We start from the raw sequence: 14,302 nt of genomic DNA, 5'->3' as shown, positions 1-14,302 counted from the left end.
GCACGTTAAACATGCCTTTTTCAAGAAATAGTGTTCTTGCCTACATTCCTGCACACAACTGTGTGGTTTTCTGTGCATGTATCTGTTGTGATCTACCCAAGCATTACCCTGTCCCTTCCCCTGCCCCCAATAACTGTTTATCCCACCCCTGGTGACATCACTATGAGCTTCACAAGAATGTCTTCATGTAGAAACACAGGAGCAGACACTAGAGGAGACCCAGTTACTGAGCACATGTGAAGAGAAGACATCTCCTGGTCATAACATCAGTTTCTCATTGAGCCGGTTGTGTGCGAATATTATCAGTGCGGAGAATAACTCAACAGGGAACATATCAGATTTCTAAAGCTGATTGACAGGAGCTGCTATGTTTGTGAAGAGCGGACCATAAAGATGCTGGGAAGTAAAGCGGAGACTCCAGACCACACTCACAGGTAAGCCTACATGATAGATGTGCACCAATGCTGCTTGCGGAGGACCACACGGAAGGGGATGTCCAAAAACATAATGATTACACCTATGGATGGGATGTCCATATACATAATGATTACACCTATGGATGGGATGTGCCAAAACATAATGATTACACCTATGGATGGGGATGTCCATATACATAATGATTACACCTATGGATGGGGATGTCCATATACATAATGATTACACCTATGGATGGGGATGTCCATATACATAATGATTACATCTATGGATGGGGATGTCCATATACATAATGATTACACCTATGGATGGGATGTCCATATACATAATGATTACACCTATGGATGGGGATGTCCATATACATAATGATTACACCTATGGATGGGATGTCCATATACATAATGATTACACCTATGGATGGGGATGTCCATATACATAATGATTACATCTATGGATGGGGATGTCCATATACATAATGATTACACCTACGGATGGAGATGTCCATATACATAATGATTACACTTATGGATGGGGATGTCCATATACATAATGATTACATCTATGGATGGGGATGTCCATATATATAATGATTGCACCTATGGATGGGATGTCCATATACATAATGATTACACCTATGGATGGGGATGTCCATATACATAATGATTACACCTATGGATGGGGATGTCCATATACATAATGATTACACCTATGGATGGGGATGTCCATATACATAATTATTACACCTATGGATGGGGATCTCCATATACATAATGATTACATCTATGGATGGGGATGTCCGTATACATAATTATTACACCTATGGATGGGGATGTCCATATACATAATGATTACACCTATGGATTTGGCTGTTCGTATACATTATGATTACACCTATGGATGAGGATGTCCATATACATAATGATTACACCTATGGATGGGGATGTCCATATACATAATGATTACACCTATGGATGGGGGTGTCCATATACATAATGATTACACCTATGGATGGGGATGTCCGTATACATAATTATTACACCTATGGATGGGGATGTCCATATACATAATGATTACATCTATGGATGGGGATGTCCGTATACATAATTATTACACCTATGGATGGGGATGTCCATATACATAATGATTACATCTATGGATGGGGATGTCCGTATACATAATTATTACACCTATGGATGGGGATGTCCATATACATAATGATTACATCTATGGATGGGGATGTCCATATACATAATGATTACACCTATGGATGGGGATGTCCATATACATAATGATTACACCTATGGATGGGGATGTCCGTATACATAATGATTACACCTATGGATGGGGGTGTCCATATACATAATGATTACACCTATGGATGGGGATGTCCGTATACATAATTATTACACCTATGGATGGGGATGTCCATATACATAATGATTACATCTATGGATGGGGATGTCCGTATACATAATTATTACACCTATGGATGGGGATGTCCATATACATAATGATTACATCTATGGATGGGGATGTCCGTATACATAATTATTACACCTATGGATGGGGATGTCCATATACATAATGATTACATCTATGGATGGGGATGTCCGTATACATAATTATTACACCTATGGATGGGGATGTCCATATACATAATGATTACACCTATGGATATGGCTGTTCGTATACATTATGATTACACCTATGTGCTACCACAATGACTGTGTTCTGTGATCTGGATTCAGTATAATTGTTAGGAACTTTAGCAGACATCATTTATTTAATAATATTATGAAACACAATATTGATTGCAAGTTATACAGAATGCACTGGCCATTTATTATTAGCATCCAGTAAAAAGTTAATGACATTGATCAGATTGTTAGAATTAATTTGTGTGATGTTCGCTTCTAATATTGAATAGTTTACATTTTAAATGTACAGATTTAGATATGCGATCATACAAATATTACTTTTATAGACTCCTGAACGAGGAGAATGCCTCATCATCATTCATCAATATGAGGAGCTGCTCTGCATAACTGGGCAGATTTGTCATACTGGACTTTAGGGAAGGACAGTCATAGCTTACGATATACATGTATTTCATGAAATATTTTGTGTTATACAGCTTTTCCTAAAAGGCTGTTTTACTGATTTTCTATTATTTTTGTTGCAATTCTTAGTTCTGTTCTACCCGTCAGAGACATCAGAACTCCAATGTTTCAGTTTGCATCCATCAGGATTTGTCGGGATGCAGATAGACATTGTACAGCTACTCTATGTATTATGTAGTGTATATTCACAGCTCATTTACTACAACAGAACTATAAAGTTGATTAAAAACATACTTGTGTCCTCATGACATATTTCTGTATATCTGACAGGTAGACAGGGTAGCCACTTGGCCATAAATTCCTGGACAGTCCGTAAAAATAAGGCACTTTTTTACCCTGTCATAAAAAATTGATTTGTTTGTGCTTTTTTTTTTAAGCTGGAGAGACTTTTATGCCAACATTTATCACCCTTTTACAGTTCACATGTCTTCACATAGGATTTGTGGTCTGTAGATGTATCACTTCTATTTTTAATGGTTCACTACAGTTATGTATTGTATCAGTAAAAAGTTGTCTGTGATTTTTTGAGAAGCTGTCCCCAAAAAATAAAAAATAAAGTTGGTAATCCTGTAGTGCAGGTGGTTTTGATCTCTGAAGATCTATTGAGTAATACATACAGAAGTGGTGACATGTTTCTATTATAGTTTTCCTCTGACTCTTCCACTCCTGGTTTTGGCTTACACATACTGAGGTAAAATACCGAAAAAATACTGAACATGTGAACGTGGCCTTAAGGTACCTTCACACTAAACGATATCGCTAGCGATCCGTGACGTTGCAGCGTCCTGGATAGCGATATCGTTGTGTTTGACAGGCAGCAGCGATCAGGATCCTGCTGTGATATCGCTGGTCGTTGCTGAAAGTTCAGAACTTTATTTGGTCGTCAGATCGGCGTGTATCGTCGTGTTTGACAGCAAAAGCAACGATGCCAGCGATGTTTTACAGTGGTAACCAGGGTAAATATCGGGTTACTAAGCGCAGGGCCGCGCTTAGTAACCCGATGTTTACCCTGGTTACCATTGTAAAAGTAAAAAAAACAAACACTACATACTCACCTTCTGCTGTCTGTCACACGTCCCTTGCCGTCTGCTTCCCGCACTGACTGTGAGCGCCGGCAGTACAGAGCACAGCGGTGACGTCACCGCTGTGCTGTGCCTTACGGCCGGCAATCACAGTCAGTGCGGGAAGCAGACGGCAAGGGACGTGTGACAGACAGCAGAAGGTGAGTATGTAGTGTTTGTTTTTTTTACTTTTACAATGGTAACCAGGGTAAACATCGGGTTACTAAGTGCGGCCCTGCGCTTAGTAACCCGATGTTTACCCTGGTTACCCGGGGACCTCGGCATCGTTGGTCGCTGGAGAGCTGTCTGTGTGACAGCTCCCCAGCGACCACACAACGACTTACCAACGATCACGGCCAGGTCGTATCGCTGGTCGTGATCGTTGGTAAATCGTTTAGTGTGAAGGTACCTTTAGATATTTCCTAAAATAGTAATTAGTGAGAACCGTCACTTTGTCACTTTTACCCAGTGAACAAGACACCCTAGGGGGCTTTCAAAAGCTTAGGGCTGGCCAAACAATCATGGTCCTTTTCTTATTAGTAAGAAGATATGGTAATAGATGACCGCCGCAGAGACTTAGGTAGATGTAGTTGTACCAGTAACACTTCTGTGCCATCACTTTCAGCCTAATGGTGTCACATCTGTCATGATCCAGTTTGGAGTTTGTTTTCTGCTGTTCCCTCTCTGGACTGGTCATGCAGGAGTTAATTCCCTCAGCCTCGTTTTGTAGCTGGCTGGGCTTTGAAAGTCCTCTGTAGTCTGCTGGCCAATGTCAGTTATAGTTCATGCTTCCTGGCTAGAGCAGCTGAACTGTATACCCTGGTGTTCCTTCTGCCTCTGACTTCCCTTATTTGTATTAGACCCGTTCCCTACAGTGTACGACTCGGCCTCATCTCTGACCCCGCCTCTTGTTTTCCGTCTTTGTACCACGTTCTCTGACTGGCTTTTGACTCTCTGGCTTGTATCTCGACTTCGTCTTACGTCTCACGTTTTGGATACCGCGCTCCCATTTGGCTCTGACTTCTGGCTTGTCTCTGACTACGTGCTCTGCTGTTACTTCTAGTACCTCGTCTCCTGTTTGTTGTGGACCGGCCTGTCTGACTACTCTGCCGCCTCCTAGTGGTGCTCTGCGCCTTGCACTGTGGTGCTACACGGTGAGTGCTACCTTGTCCCCCTTACCTGCACCTCCTGGGGGAGGTTGCGTGCAGCTGCCTTGCAGTTGCATCACAATATCTATGTCTGAACATTCTGCTGCAAACTCTGCCCTGGTCGCTGGGTGGTGCCGTACTAACATTCTGTTACTGCTGGACATCGGCAGCATCTAGAGCAGAGGTTGCAGTAGTACGTTCAGACATGGATGTGTAGCACCATCTAGCGACCAGGGCAGGTGTTGCAGCAGTGTGTTCAGACACAGGTCTGACAAAGGGCTTAATCACACAGCTGTATTATATGTATTTGTAGGCAGCCATGATAACGCTGCCATAGTGGTACAAACGCCTTCATACGGAGGTCTGCAGAGTGTAACAAAGAAGTGCCTCTCGATAGGGAAAACTACAAACTCGGTGCACAGCCGTACACTGCACAGAGCTTTGTAACCAGTCTGTTCCTCGTATGCAATGTGGCTAATCCCAACAGCTGTGCCCATCTGGCTTTACATAATATTCGACATTGGAAGCCATGGCTGATAACGTCATGACATTTCCTATATGTTCCTGACCTGTATTCTCCTATGCATACAGAATAAAAGAAAAGCATCCTTGTTAGTATAAGAAGGCGCATACAGAAGCTGTCGCTGAAGTCATAAGAGGTCCATTATGGCTTCCAGCTGTTGATGGACTTGTGTCAGGAACATAAAATGGGATGTAATTCAGTAACAGCTGTTCACTCTCTGAACCGTGTTCTTATTCCCCGAACATTTAATTTTCTGTCATTATGTAATGGGAAAGATTCTCTTTTTTCACAGAGAATCATTTCCACCATAATGCTTTTAAAAACATCTTAAAAACATCTCCAGAATCCGACCTTTTCTCACCTTTGAAACTGCTAAGACTCTTACTGTCACTCTTATTCATTCTCGTCTGGACTACTGCAACTCTCTTCTGATCGGTCTCCCTCTTACCAAACTTTCTCCTCTCCAATCCATCTTGAATGCAGCAGCCAGGGTCATATTTCTGTCTAACCGCTTCACCGATGCCTCCATCTTGTGCCAGTCATTACACTGGCTACCCATTCGCTACAGGGTCCAGTATAAACTCATCTCTCTCACCCACAAAGCCCTCCACAGTTCTGCACCGCCTTATATCTCCTCTCTCATCTCTGTCTATCGCCCTACACGTGCCCTCCGTTCTACAAACGACCTAAGGCTAACATCCCCCATAATCCGAACCTCGCACCTCCGTCTACAAGACTTCTCTCGTGCTGCGCCAGCTCTCTGGAATGCACTTCCCAAGACGATCAGACTGATACCTAGCCCCGACCTATTCAAGCGCGCTCTAAAAACCCATCTCTTCAAACAAGCCTACCACATCAACTACTCAGTAAACTAACTTTGCCCTGTTCCCTCCTTCCAAATATCACTCTGAATCTGCACCCTACTATTCATCTGTCTCCACACCCTCCATGCACATGATAACTGCACTTGATACTTGACTATTGCACTTAAACACACGGGCTGACGACCGGATCATGCAGCTTTATATGAAAATCCCTATGTATTATAATTGCCAGACCTGAAATAACAAGCCCTTTTCACCTATTGTGTCCCCCCATTTCCTTGTAGATTGTAAGCTCGCGAGCAGGGACCTCACTCCTAATGTCACTGTTTAAATTGTCTTAACTTGTATTGAATTTGTCTGTATAAGTCCCCGCTTAATTGTAAAGTGCTGCGGAATATGTTGGCGCTATATAAATAAAGATTATTATTATTATTATTATTTTAGTACACGCCATAATTGGGTATCGGTCTAGTTGCATGCCTCGGTTTGGACATGTTCCTCTAAGTGCACACAAGGGTTTCCAACTTGACTGTTTATTTTTTCGGAACAGTTTATCAAAAAATCCCAGACAGACAATAATTTTTATGGGCACAAAAAAAAGGCCCCAGATGCATCTATTGCACATTACGGAAAAAGAACATAAATCTCCATTTTAAAATCATAATGAATTACATTGACGGCTGATGGACAACTACCAGTAGTGAACGTGACCAACTGCACAATATACTACTATTCCTTTGTATCAACATTGTTTAAAAGCAAAGCAAATATTTTACTTTGGCCCTGGCTACAAAAAATAATTGTAATTAATTCCTCTGTTTAGTCTAAGCATCTGCTTAAGCCCTAATTTGCAAACTAATTCATCCATAAATGGTATTCAAACAAAGCGTCTACTAGTAACAAAAACCCCACAACCTTAACTTAGCACAGAATTAGAAATATACTGTTACAATCTCTATAATCAGCATGTTGATTGGGGGAACAATCTGGGTTAATGAAATTCTGTGATATGGCTAGTACAAGGCCTTAGGGGTAGGAGCATGGCAAAGGGACTCTTTCTGAAAACCTTTGAATTGCTGATATAAAGAAATGGGTCCCAGCGCTCCAGATAATGAATGAAAGGATATCAAGACTTTATAATGTAATCCAAAACTTAACATTTTGGACTTTAATTTGAGACCTTCATCTAACAGATTGCCTGATTTTATGGAGAAAGTAGTATAAGGCTCAGCATTAGTAACTGGTGAATGCCCCCAGATGATTGGAGCTATTTGAATTGCAGAGCCATGCATCACCCTTGGGGACTTGCACAGTCTGCACTGTACTACATCTAGGAAAAAAATAAAAATGACATCTACAGAATGGGAGGAATAGAACTAAGTAACAGCACGTGTGAAAAAGACCTGGGTATACTAATAGATCACAGACTGCACATGAGTCAACAGTGTGATGCAGCAGCAAAAAAGGCAAAAAAGCAAGCATGGTTCTAGGATGTATTACGAGAAGCATAGAGTCTAGATCACATGAAATAATTATCCCCCTCTACTCCTCCTTGGTCAGGCCTCATCTGGAATGCTGTGTCCAGTTCTAGGCACCACATTTTAAAAACGACATTGAAAAACTGGAGCAAATTCAGAGAAGAGCTACCAGGATGGTGAGCGGACTGCAAAGTTTGTCCTACGAGGAACGGTTAAAGCATTTGGGAAAGAAGGCTAAGAGGAAACTTAATAACTATCTACAAATATCGGAAGGAATGTCACAGTGTAGATGGATCATCCTTATTCTCATTTGTACATGGAAACAGGAGAAGCAATGGGATGAAACTGAAAGGGAGAAGATACAGATTAGATATTAGGAAAAACTTTTTGACGGTGAGGGTGATCAATGAGTGGAAGAGGCTGCCACAAGAGGTGGGGAGTTCTCCTTCAATGGAAGTCTTCAATCGGAGGCTGGACAGACGTCTGTCTGAGACGGTTTAGTGAATCCTGCATTGAGCAGGGGGTTGGACACGATGACCCTGGAGGTCCCTTCCCACATTAACATTCTAGGATTCTAGGATTCTAGCCATAATACAGTGTTTTCAGGGATGATCATTAGTAAATTAGGACAGTTACACTGTATTAGGATAGTTATATAGGATCTTAAGTGAGACTTTACAATATAATTTAATTGACATTTCATTGTAAAAATAATAAAACACAAACTGCTTTCTGGAGGCCATCAATGAGATTTTCAGAAAATGGCAAAACATAGTATTTTTTCTCTAGAATTGCACATCAAGAGATGCGATCAATTGATTCCCAGCAGCCAACCACCCACTAATAAAAGTTTTATGATACAGTCATGGCCAAAAGTATTCACACCCCTGCAATTCTGTCAGATAATACTCAGTTTCTTCCTGAAAATGATTGCAAACACAAATTCTTTGGTATTATCTTCATTTAATTTGTCTTAAATGAAAAACCACAAAAGAGAATGAAGCAAAAAGCAAAACATTGATCATTTCACACAAAACTCCAAAAATGGGCCAGCCAAAAGTATTGGCACACTCAGCCTAATACTTGGTTGCACAACCTTTAGCCAAAATAACTGCGACCAACCGCTTCCGGTAACCATCAATGAGTTTCTTACAATGCTCTGCTGAAATTATAGACCATTCTTCCTTGGCAAACTGCTCCAGGTCCCTGATATTTGAAGGGTGCCTTCTCCAAACTGCCATTTTTAGATCTCTCCACAGGTGTTCTATGGGATTCAGGTCTGGATTCATTGCTGGCCACCTTAGAAGTCTCCAGTGCTTTCTCTCAAACCATTTTCTAGTGCTTTTTGTGTGTTTTGGGTCATTGTCCTGCTGGAAGACCCATGACCTCAGAGGGAGACCCAGCTTTCTCACACTGGGCCCTACATTAAGTTGCAAAATTTGTTGGTAGCCTTCAGACTTCATAATGCCATGCACACGGTCAAGCAGTCCAGTGCCAGAGGCAGCAAAGCAACCCCAAAACATCAGGGAACCTCCGCCATGTTTGACTGTAGGGACCGTGTTCTTTTCTTTGAATGCCTCTTTTTTTCTCCTGTAAACTCTATGTTGATGCCTTTGCCCAAAAAGCTCTACTTTTGTCTCATCTGACCAGAGAACATTCTTCCAAAACGTTTTAGGCTTTTTCAGGTAAGCTTTGGCAAACTCCAGCCTGGCTTTTTTAGGTCTCGGAGTAAGAAGTGGGGTCTTCCTGGGTCTCCTACCATACAGTCCCTTTTCATTCAGACGCCGACGGATAGTAAGGGTTGACACTGTTGTACCCTCGGACTGCAGGGCAGCTTGAACTTGTTTGGATGTTAGTCGAGGTTCTTTATCCAACATCCGCACAATCTTGTGTTGAAATCTCTTGTCAATTTTTCTTTTCTGTCCACATCTAGGGAGGTTAGCCACAGTGCCATGGGCTTTAAACTTCTTGATGACACTGCGCACGGTAGACACAGGAACATTCAGGTATTTGGAGATGGACTTGTAGCCTTGAGATTGCTCATGCTTCCTCACAATTTGGTTTCTCAAGTCCTCAGACAGTTCTTTGGTCTTCTTTCTTTTCTCCATGCTCAATGTGGTACACAAGGACACAGGACAGAGGTTCAGTCAACTTTAATCCATGTCAACTGGCTGCAAGTGTGATTTAGTTATAGCCAACACCTGTTAGGTGCCACAGGTAGGTTACAGGTGCTGTTAATTACACAAATTAGAGAAGCATCACATGATTTTTCGAACAGTGCCAATACTTTTGTCCACCCCCTTTTTTATGTTTAGTGTGGAATTATATCCAATTTGGCTTTAAAACAATTCTTTTTGTGTTTTTTTCATTTAAGACAAATTAATGAAGATAATAATACCAAAGAATTTGTGTTTGCAATCATTTTCAGGAAGAAACTGAGTATTATCTGACAGAATTGCAGGGGTGTGAATACTTTTGGCCATGACTGTATATTTATCTAAAAACAGAAGGTTGCAAAATGATTTTAGCTTATGAGCCACATTCAATGGTAATAGCTGTGTTCAAATCATACTGCTCTTTTTCATAGAAAAACAAGATTTTAGCGGAACACATCATTACAGTATATTTAAGCTTTTGACCTATGTTTAAAGTTAATCTGTTATCACGTTTTAGCCAACTAATCTGAGAGCAACATAATAGAGACAGAAAGCCTGATTCCAGCGATGCATCTCTAACTGGGCTGCTTGCTGTAGTTTCGATAAAATGAATGTTTTATCAGCATTAGATTATCACTAGAGGACTAGCAAACCTTCTACCATGTTCTCCATATTCATGAGCTCTGTATAATTCGTCCCCCATGGTAGCTTTCTGCCTATGCACAGTGTACACAGAGAGATGCGAATCATGGGGTTATACAGAGCTCAGCATTCAGAGAACTGCTACTTATGCAACAGAGAAAGCAATGATTTTATAAAAACTGCAGCAAGCAGCCCAGTAAGTAATACATTGCTGGAATCAGGATTTCTGGTCCTACATTGTGCTGCTGTCAGATGGGACAGCAAAAAACAAACTCCAGTAGGCACACATTCTTTGGCTAAGTTGGGCATTTATTCTGCACCTTATGTGAATGGCCGTGTCATTTGCAATGAATAGAGCAAACTGAGCATTATGGCCGGCTGGCAGTTAGGGCTGGTGGCACGGATACAGCCACCGCTCTCGCCACTCTAAGCGGTGACGGCACCTCCCCCGTGACTGAAGGTAGAACTCTGCCGGGGAGAATAAAGTTAATTTTCTAACCTGCAGGCGTCGGGCAGGTAAGTAATGCTACTAACCTGAAGATTAACCCCATAACTGCAGATTAATAGCATTTTTTCTGGTGACCGGTTCATTTTAAATATTTAATATGATGTATTTATGAACACTATAAAATAACTTATAATTACAGTAAAAGGGTATAGGTTTCAGTCTGGTATACACAAAGTTAAGGCCACAGGTGCTCTGTCTACTAAGATCTCACAGGTAGTGAAAACCTAACCTGGCACACTCCCGTACATAGGAGGGGTCTTGTCACTTTATCTTAATTATTGCACTTGTGCTATTCTTTGACTTTTCCAGCATTCACTCCACTTTTTCCCAACCTATGACATTATTTACCTACTTTCTGCTACCCCTAATTGTGTACCTGACGAGTGGTACGCTTCTCTGTTCACCGTCACACAAATACTACTCCATTTCATGACTGGAGTAAGATTTCTGGAGTAGACACAGCTTATCATGAATTAGAGGAGCTGTGGCGTCGCACCCCCATTCTGCCCCAGCTATGCCTATTTTGTCAGATTTGAGAGAAACTGGTGTGAAAATGGCAAAAGTTGCTAAATCTTTCCAGAATTCCGAGTTGCTCCCAAATTTTTGCAACTTTTCAAAAAATTTTACACCAGAATTCTGGCGCAAAAGTTTGCTTGCATTTTATCACCTCCTCCTAACTCGAGCTGATCCATGACTCAGATCAAAACCAGACAGATCTCCATGATTTATTTTTATTAACGCACGATCTTAACAAAACACGGACCTGTGAATAGCACCATAGGTTATACTGTATGTGATGAATGGATGTCTGAATGAGGTCTTACTATTACCACATCCTGTGTTAAAATTTGAACTGAATTTTTTTTTCTTTCTCTTTCAGGATCAGAACATTTTTAGGTTTGTCATGAAATTCCTCTCCATCGCCCCTTGATATAATGGATCATTTCTACACGCCTACGGCTAACCCGCCGACCATTCCACAGAACGAATCTAATCAGACAGTAGAAGCCTGTGTTTTTAATGAAGAATTTAAGTTTCTCTTGCTGCCGGTGTCTTACAGTGCAGTCTTTATACTGGGTTTGCCATTAAATCTTACAGCGATATGGATTTTTTTTGCAAAGATGCGCCCATGGAGCCCTACAACAGTTTATATGTTTCATCTAGCCCTATCCGACACACTATACCTGCTCTCACTGCCTACACTGATCCATTACTATGCTGATCGTAACAACTGGCCCTTTGGGGAGCCTTCATGCAAGATTGTCCGCTTTCTCTTCTACACAAACTTGTACTGCAGTATCCTGTTCCTCACCTGTATCAGCGTTCACCGATACATGGGCGTCTGCCACCCGCTATTTTCTCTGCAGAGAATGAAGGCTAAATATGCTCATATGTTGTGTGTCGTGGTATGGTTCTCAGTAAGTGCCTGTCTGGTGCCTAATCTTATTTTTGTTACTGTCAGTCCTAATGGTAATGACACGATATGCCATGACACAACAAGGCCTGAGGACTTTGACAACTATGTTGAGTACAGCACAGCAGTTATGAGCCTTCTCTTTGGAGTACCGTGCCTTGTGATTGCCATCTGTTATGGCCTCATGGCTCGAGAGTTGATGAAACCAGTAGAAAGTGGCTCTCGCAGGACATTGCCCTCCTACAAGAAAAAATCCATCAAAACCATTGCCATGGTCCTTACAGTATTTGTCATTTGTTTCCTGCCATTTCATATTACCCGTACATTGTATTATTATTTTCGACTACTGGATGCGAATTGTCAACTACTCAATGTGATAAATGTGGTATACAAGATAACACGACCCTTGGCCAGTGCCAATAGCTGCTTTGACCCAGTCTTGTACTTCTTGGCCAGTGATAATTATCAGAGGAGAATGACTGCAACTATGAAAAAACTTTCATGTTCATGTTTAAGACGACTCTGCGTAAGACAGTCGGAGCCCGTGCCAAGCAGAAAACGGACCAGTCTGGCTATTATCTCCGCTAAGGACACTAAAAGCAATGGCAGCCTGGGCAATCTCTTGGTTGGTAGGGAGGAAGGGGGGCAAGTAACTGATTCAGAGGAGGGGAAAAATGGACAAAAGAACAGTAATAAGCATAGAAGAAAGGATAGCTTTGGAAAGTCAGAGACAAATACAAACCAAAGAGACAACGCAGGGAAAGACACCGAGAGCAGAACGTATGCTGTACTCACTACGGGAGGAGATAATCAGAGCGACCACCAGAAAGACAGAAGTGACTGTATGGAAAGCATTAGTGTGATACACTGCCAGGAGATTAATATTGAAGTTCACGGGGATCAACCTGAACTAAAGTCAGGGAGGAAGAACAGCACTGGAGAATGCCGGGGATGGAGGAGTTTGAGAAGAATGAGAGAAATGGAGGCCCCAAATCAAAAAGTTCTGGAGGAGAACTCATATGAAGTAGAAGGCACTTCCTCCTGGAACTTACTGAACACCGCTGGGGAGAGGACATTGCAGCGCCTCCCAAATATCTAAATAAAAGTAACATCATAGGAACAGTACAAAAGAGAAGCTGACTGTGCTGAAGCCATCAGGAGCTGGACTTTAGATAGAGTGGCTACAAGAAGAATATAGCTTCATTTTCTCCCTGTAGCTGCTGCTCCAGTAAACCAGTCAGACATGATGTAAATGCTCTTTACTGCAGATTACCACTATATCTGCAGGTAAGTAATGTTTTTGAAGATGACAGATTCCCCTTAAATGCAGTAAGCTACCCATTTAGTGCATAAAACATATTAAAATGTATTTTTTTCCTATTATAGCAGCTTGTCGTTTTGTTTTTCGGTTAAACATTGCTTATGAACCGGATTGGATAGCAGCCGGATTAACGTTCTGAGACACATGTAATCTATGCTCTTTATTGTGAGTAGCCAGTGAAAGATGTGACATGGTCAACAGGAAACTGCATGGGATAAAGGTGCCTGGCAAGTAACGGGTCAGCACAAGGGTCCAGCCACTGCCCCTTACCACAGCTCCCAGTTTGAGGATGGTACAGTGGTTACAGATAGTGATGGGCAGACCGGCTTTTTGGTTATCTGCATCACTTGGCTCCGACCTCCAAAAAGTGCACTCAGACAGTTCTCGCTTTGGGATGTCAATCAGAAGCAGGGGAAGACCCCCCAATATACAAATGCATAGGCGTAACGGTGCACCAAACTCTTGGCCACACCAAAGGTGCTCCTCAACTGTATATGAATAAAAAGTTATTTTCTCAGACACTGTACCAGTAACAGAGTGCTAGTATGGGTGTCATGGGGCTAACTCCCCTACAGCATTGTATAACCCCTTTAAAATGCATTTTGGGGGTGAGGAACTCCCTTTAAATGATAGTTCTATCCCTACGTGTGTGTCACACAAGGGGAGTGAACT

The 14,302-nt window shown here is 41.8% G+C and overlaps 1 protein-coding gene across 1 annotated transcript; it reads left to right on the top strand.

Moving 5' to 3' along the window:
• Positions 1 to 207: 207 nt before the first annotated feature.
• Positions 208 to 13,691, top strand: P2RY4 (pyrimidinergic receptor P2Y4). Its single transcript, XM_077284951.1, has 2 exons — positions 208 to 434; positions 11,776 to 13,691. The coding sequence occupies exon 2, from the start codon at positions 11,831 to 11,833 to the stop codon at positions 13,406 to 13,408; it is 1,578 nt and encodes a 525-aa protein (XP_077141066.1). The 5' UTR covers positions 208 to 434; positions 11,776 to 11,830; the 3' UTR covers positions 13,409 to 13,691.
• Positions 13,692 to 14,302: the final 611 nt, after the last annotated feature.

This window comes from Ranitomeya variabilis, chromosome 2 (genome assembly GCF_051348905.1).
Source record: "Ranitomeya variabilis isolate aRanVar5 chromosome 2, aRanVar5.hap1, whole genome shotgun sequence".
Classification (NCBI taxonomy): domain Eukaryota; kingdom Metazoa; phylum Chordata; class Amphibia; order Anura; family Dendrobatidae; genus Ranitomeya; species Ranitomeya variabilis.
Note: the sequence above shows the minus strand (reverse complement) of the source record. Positions and strands in the feature narration are given on the sequence as shown.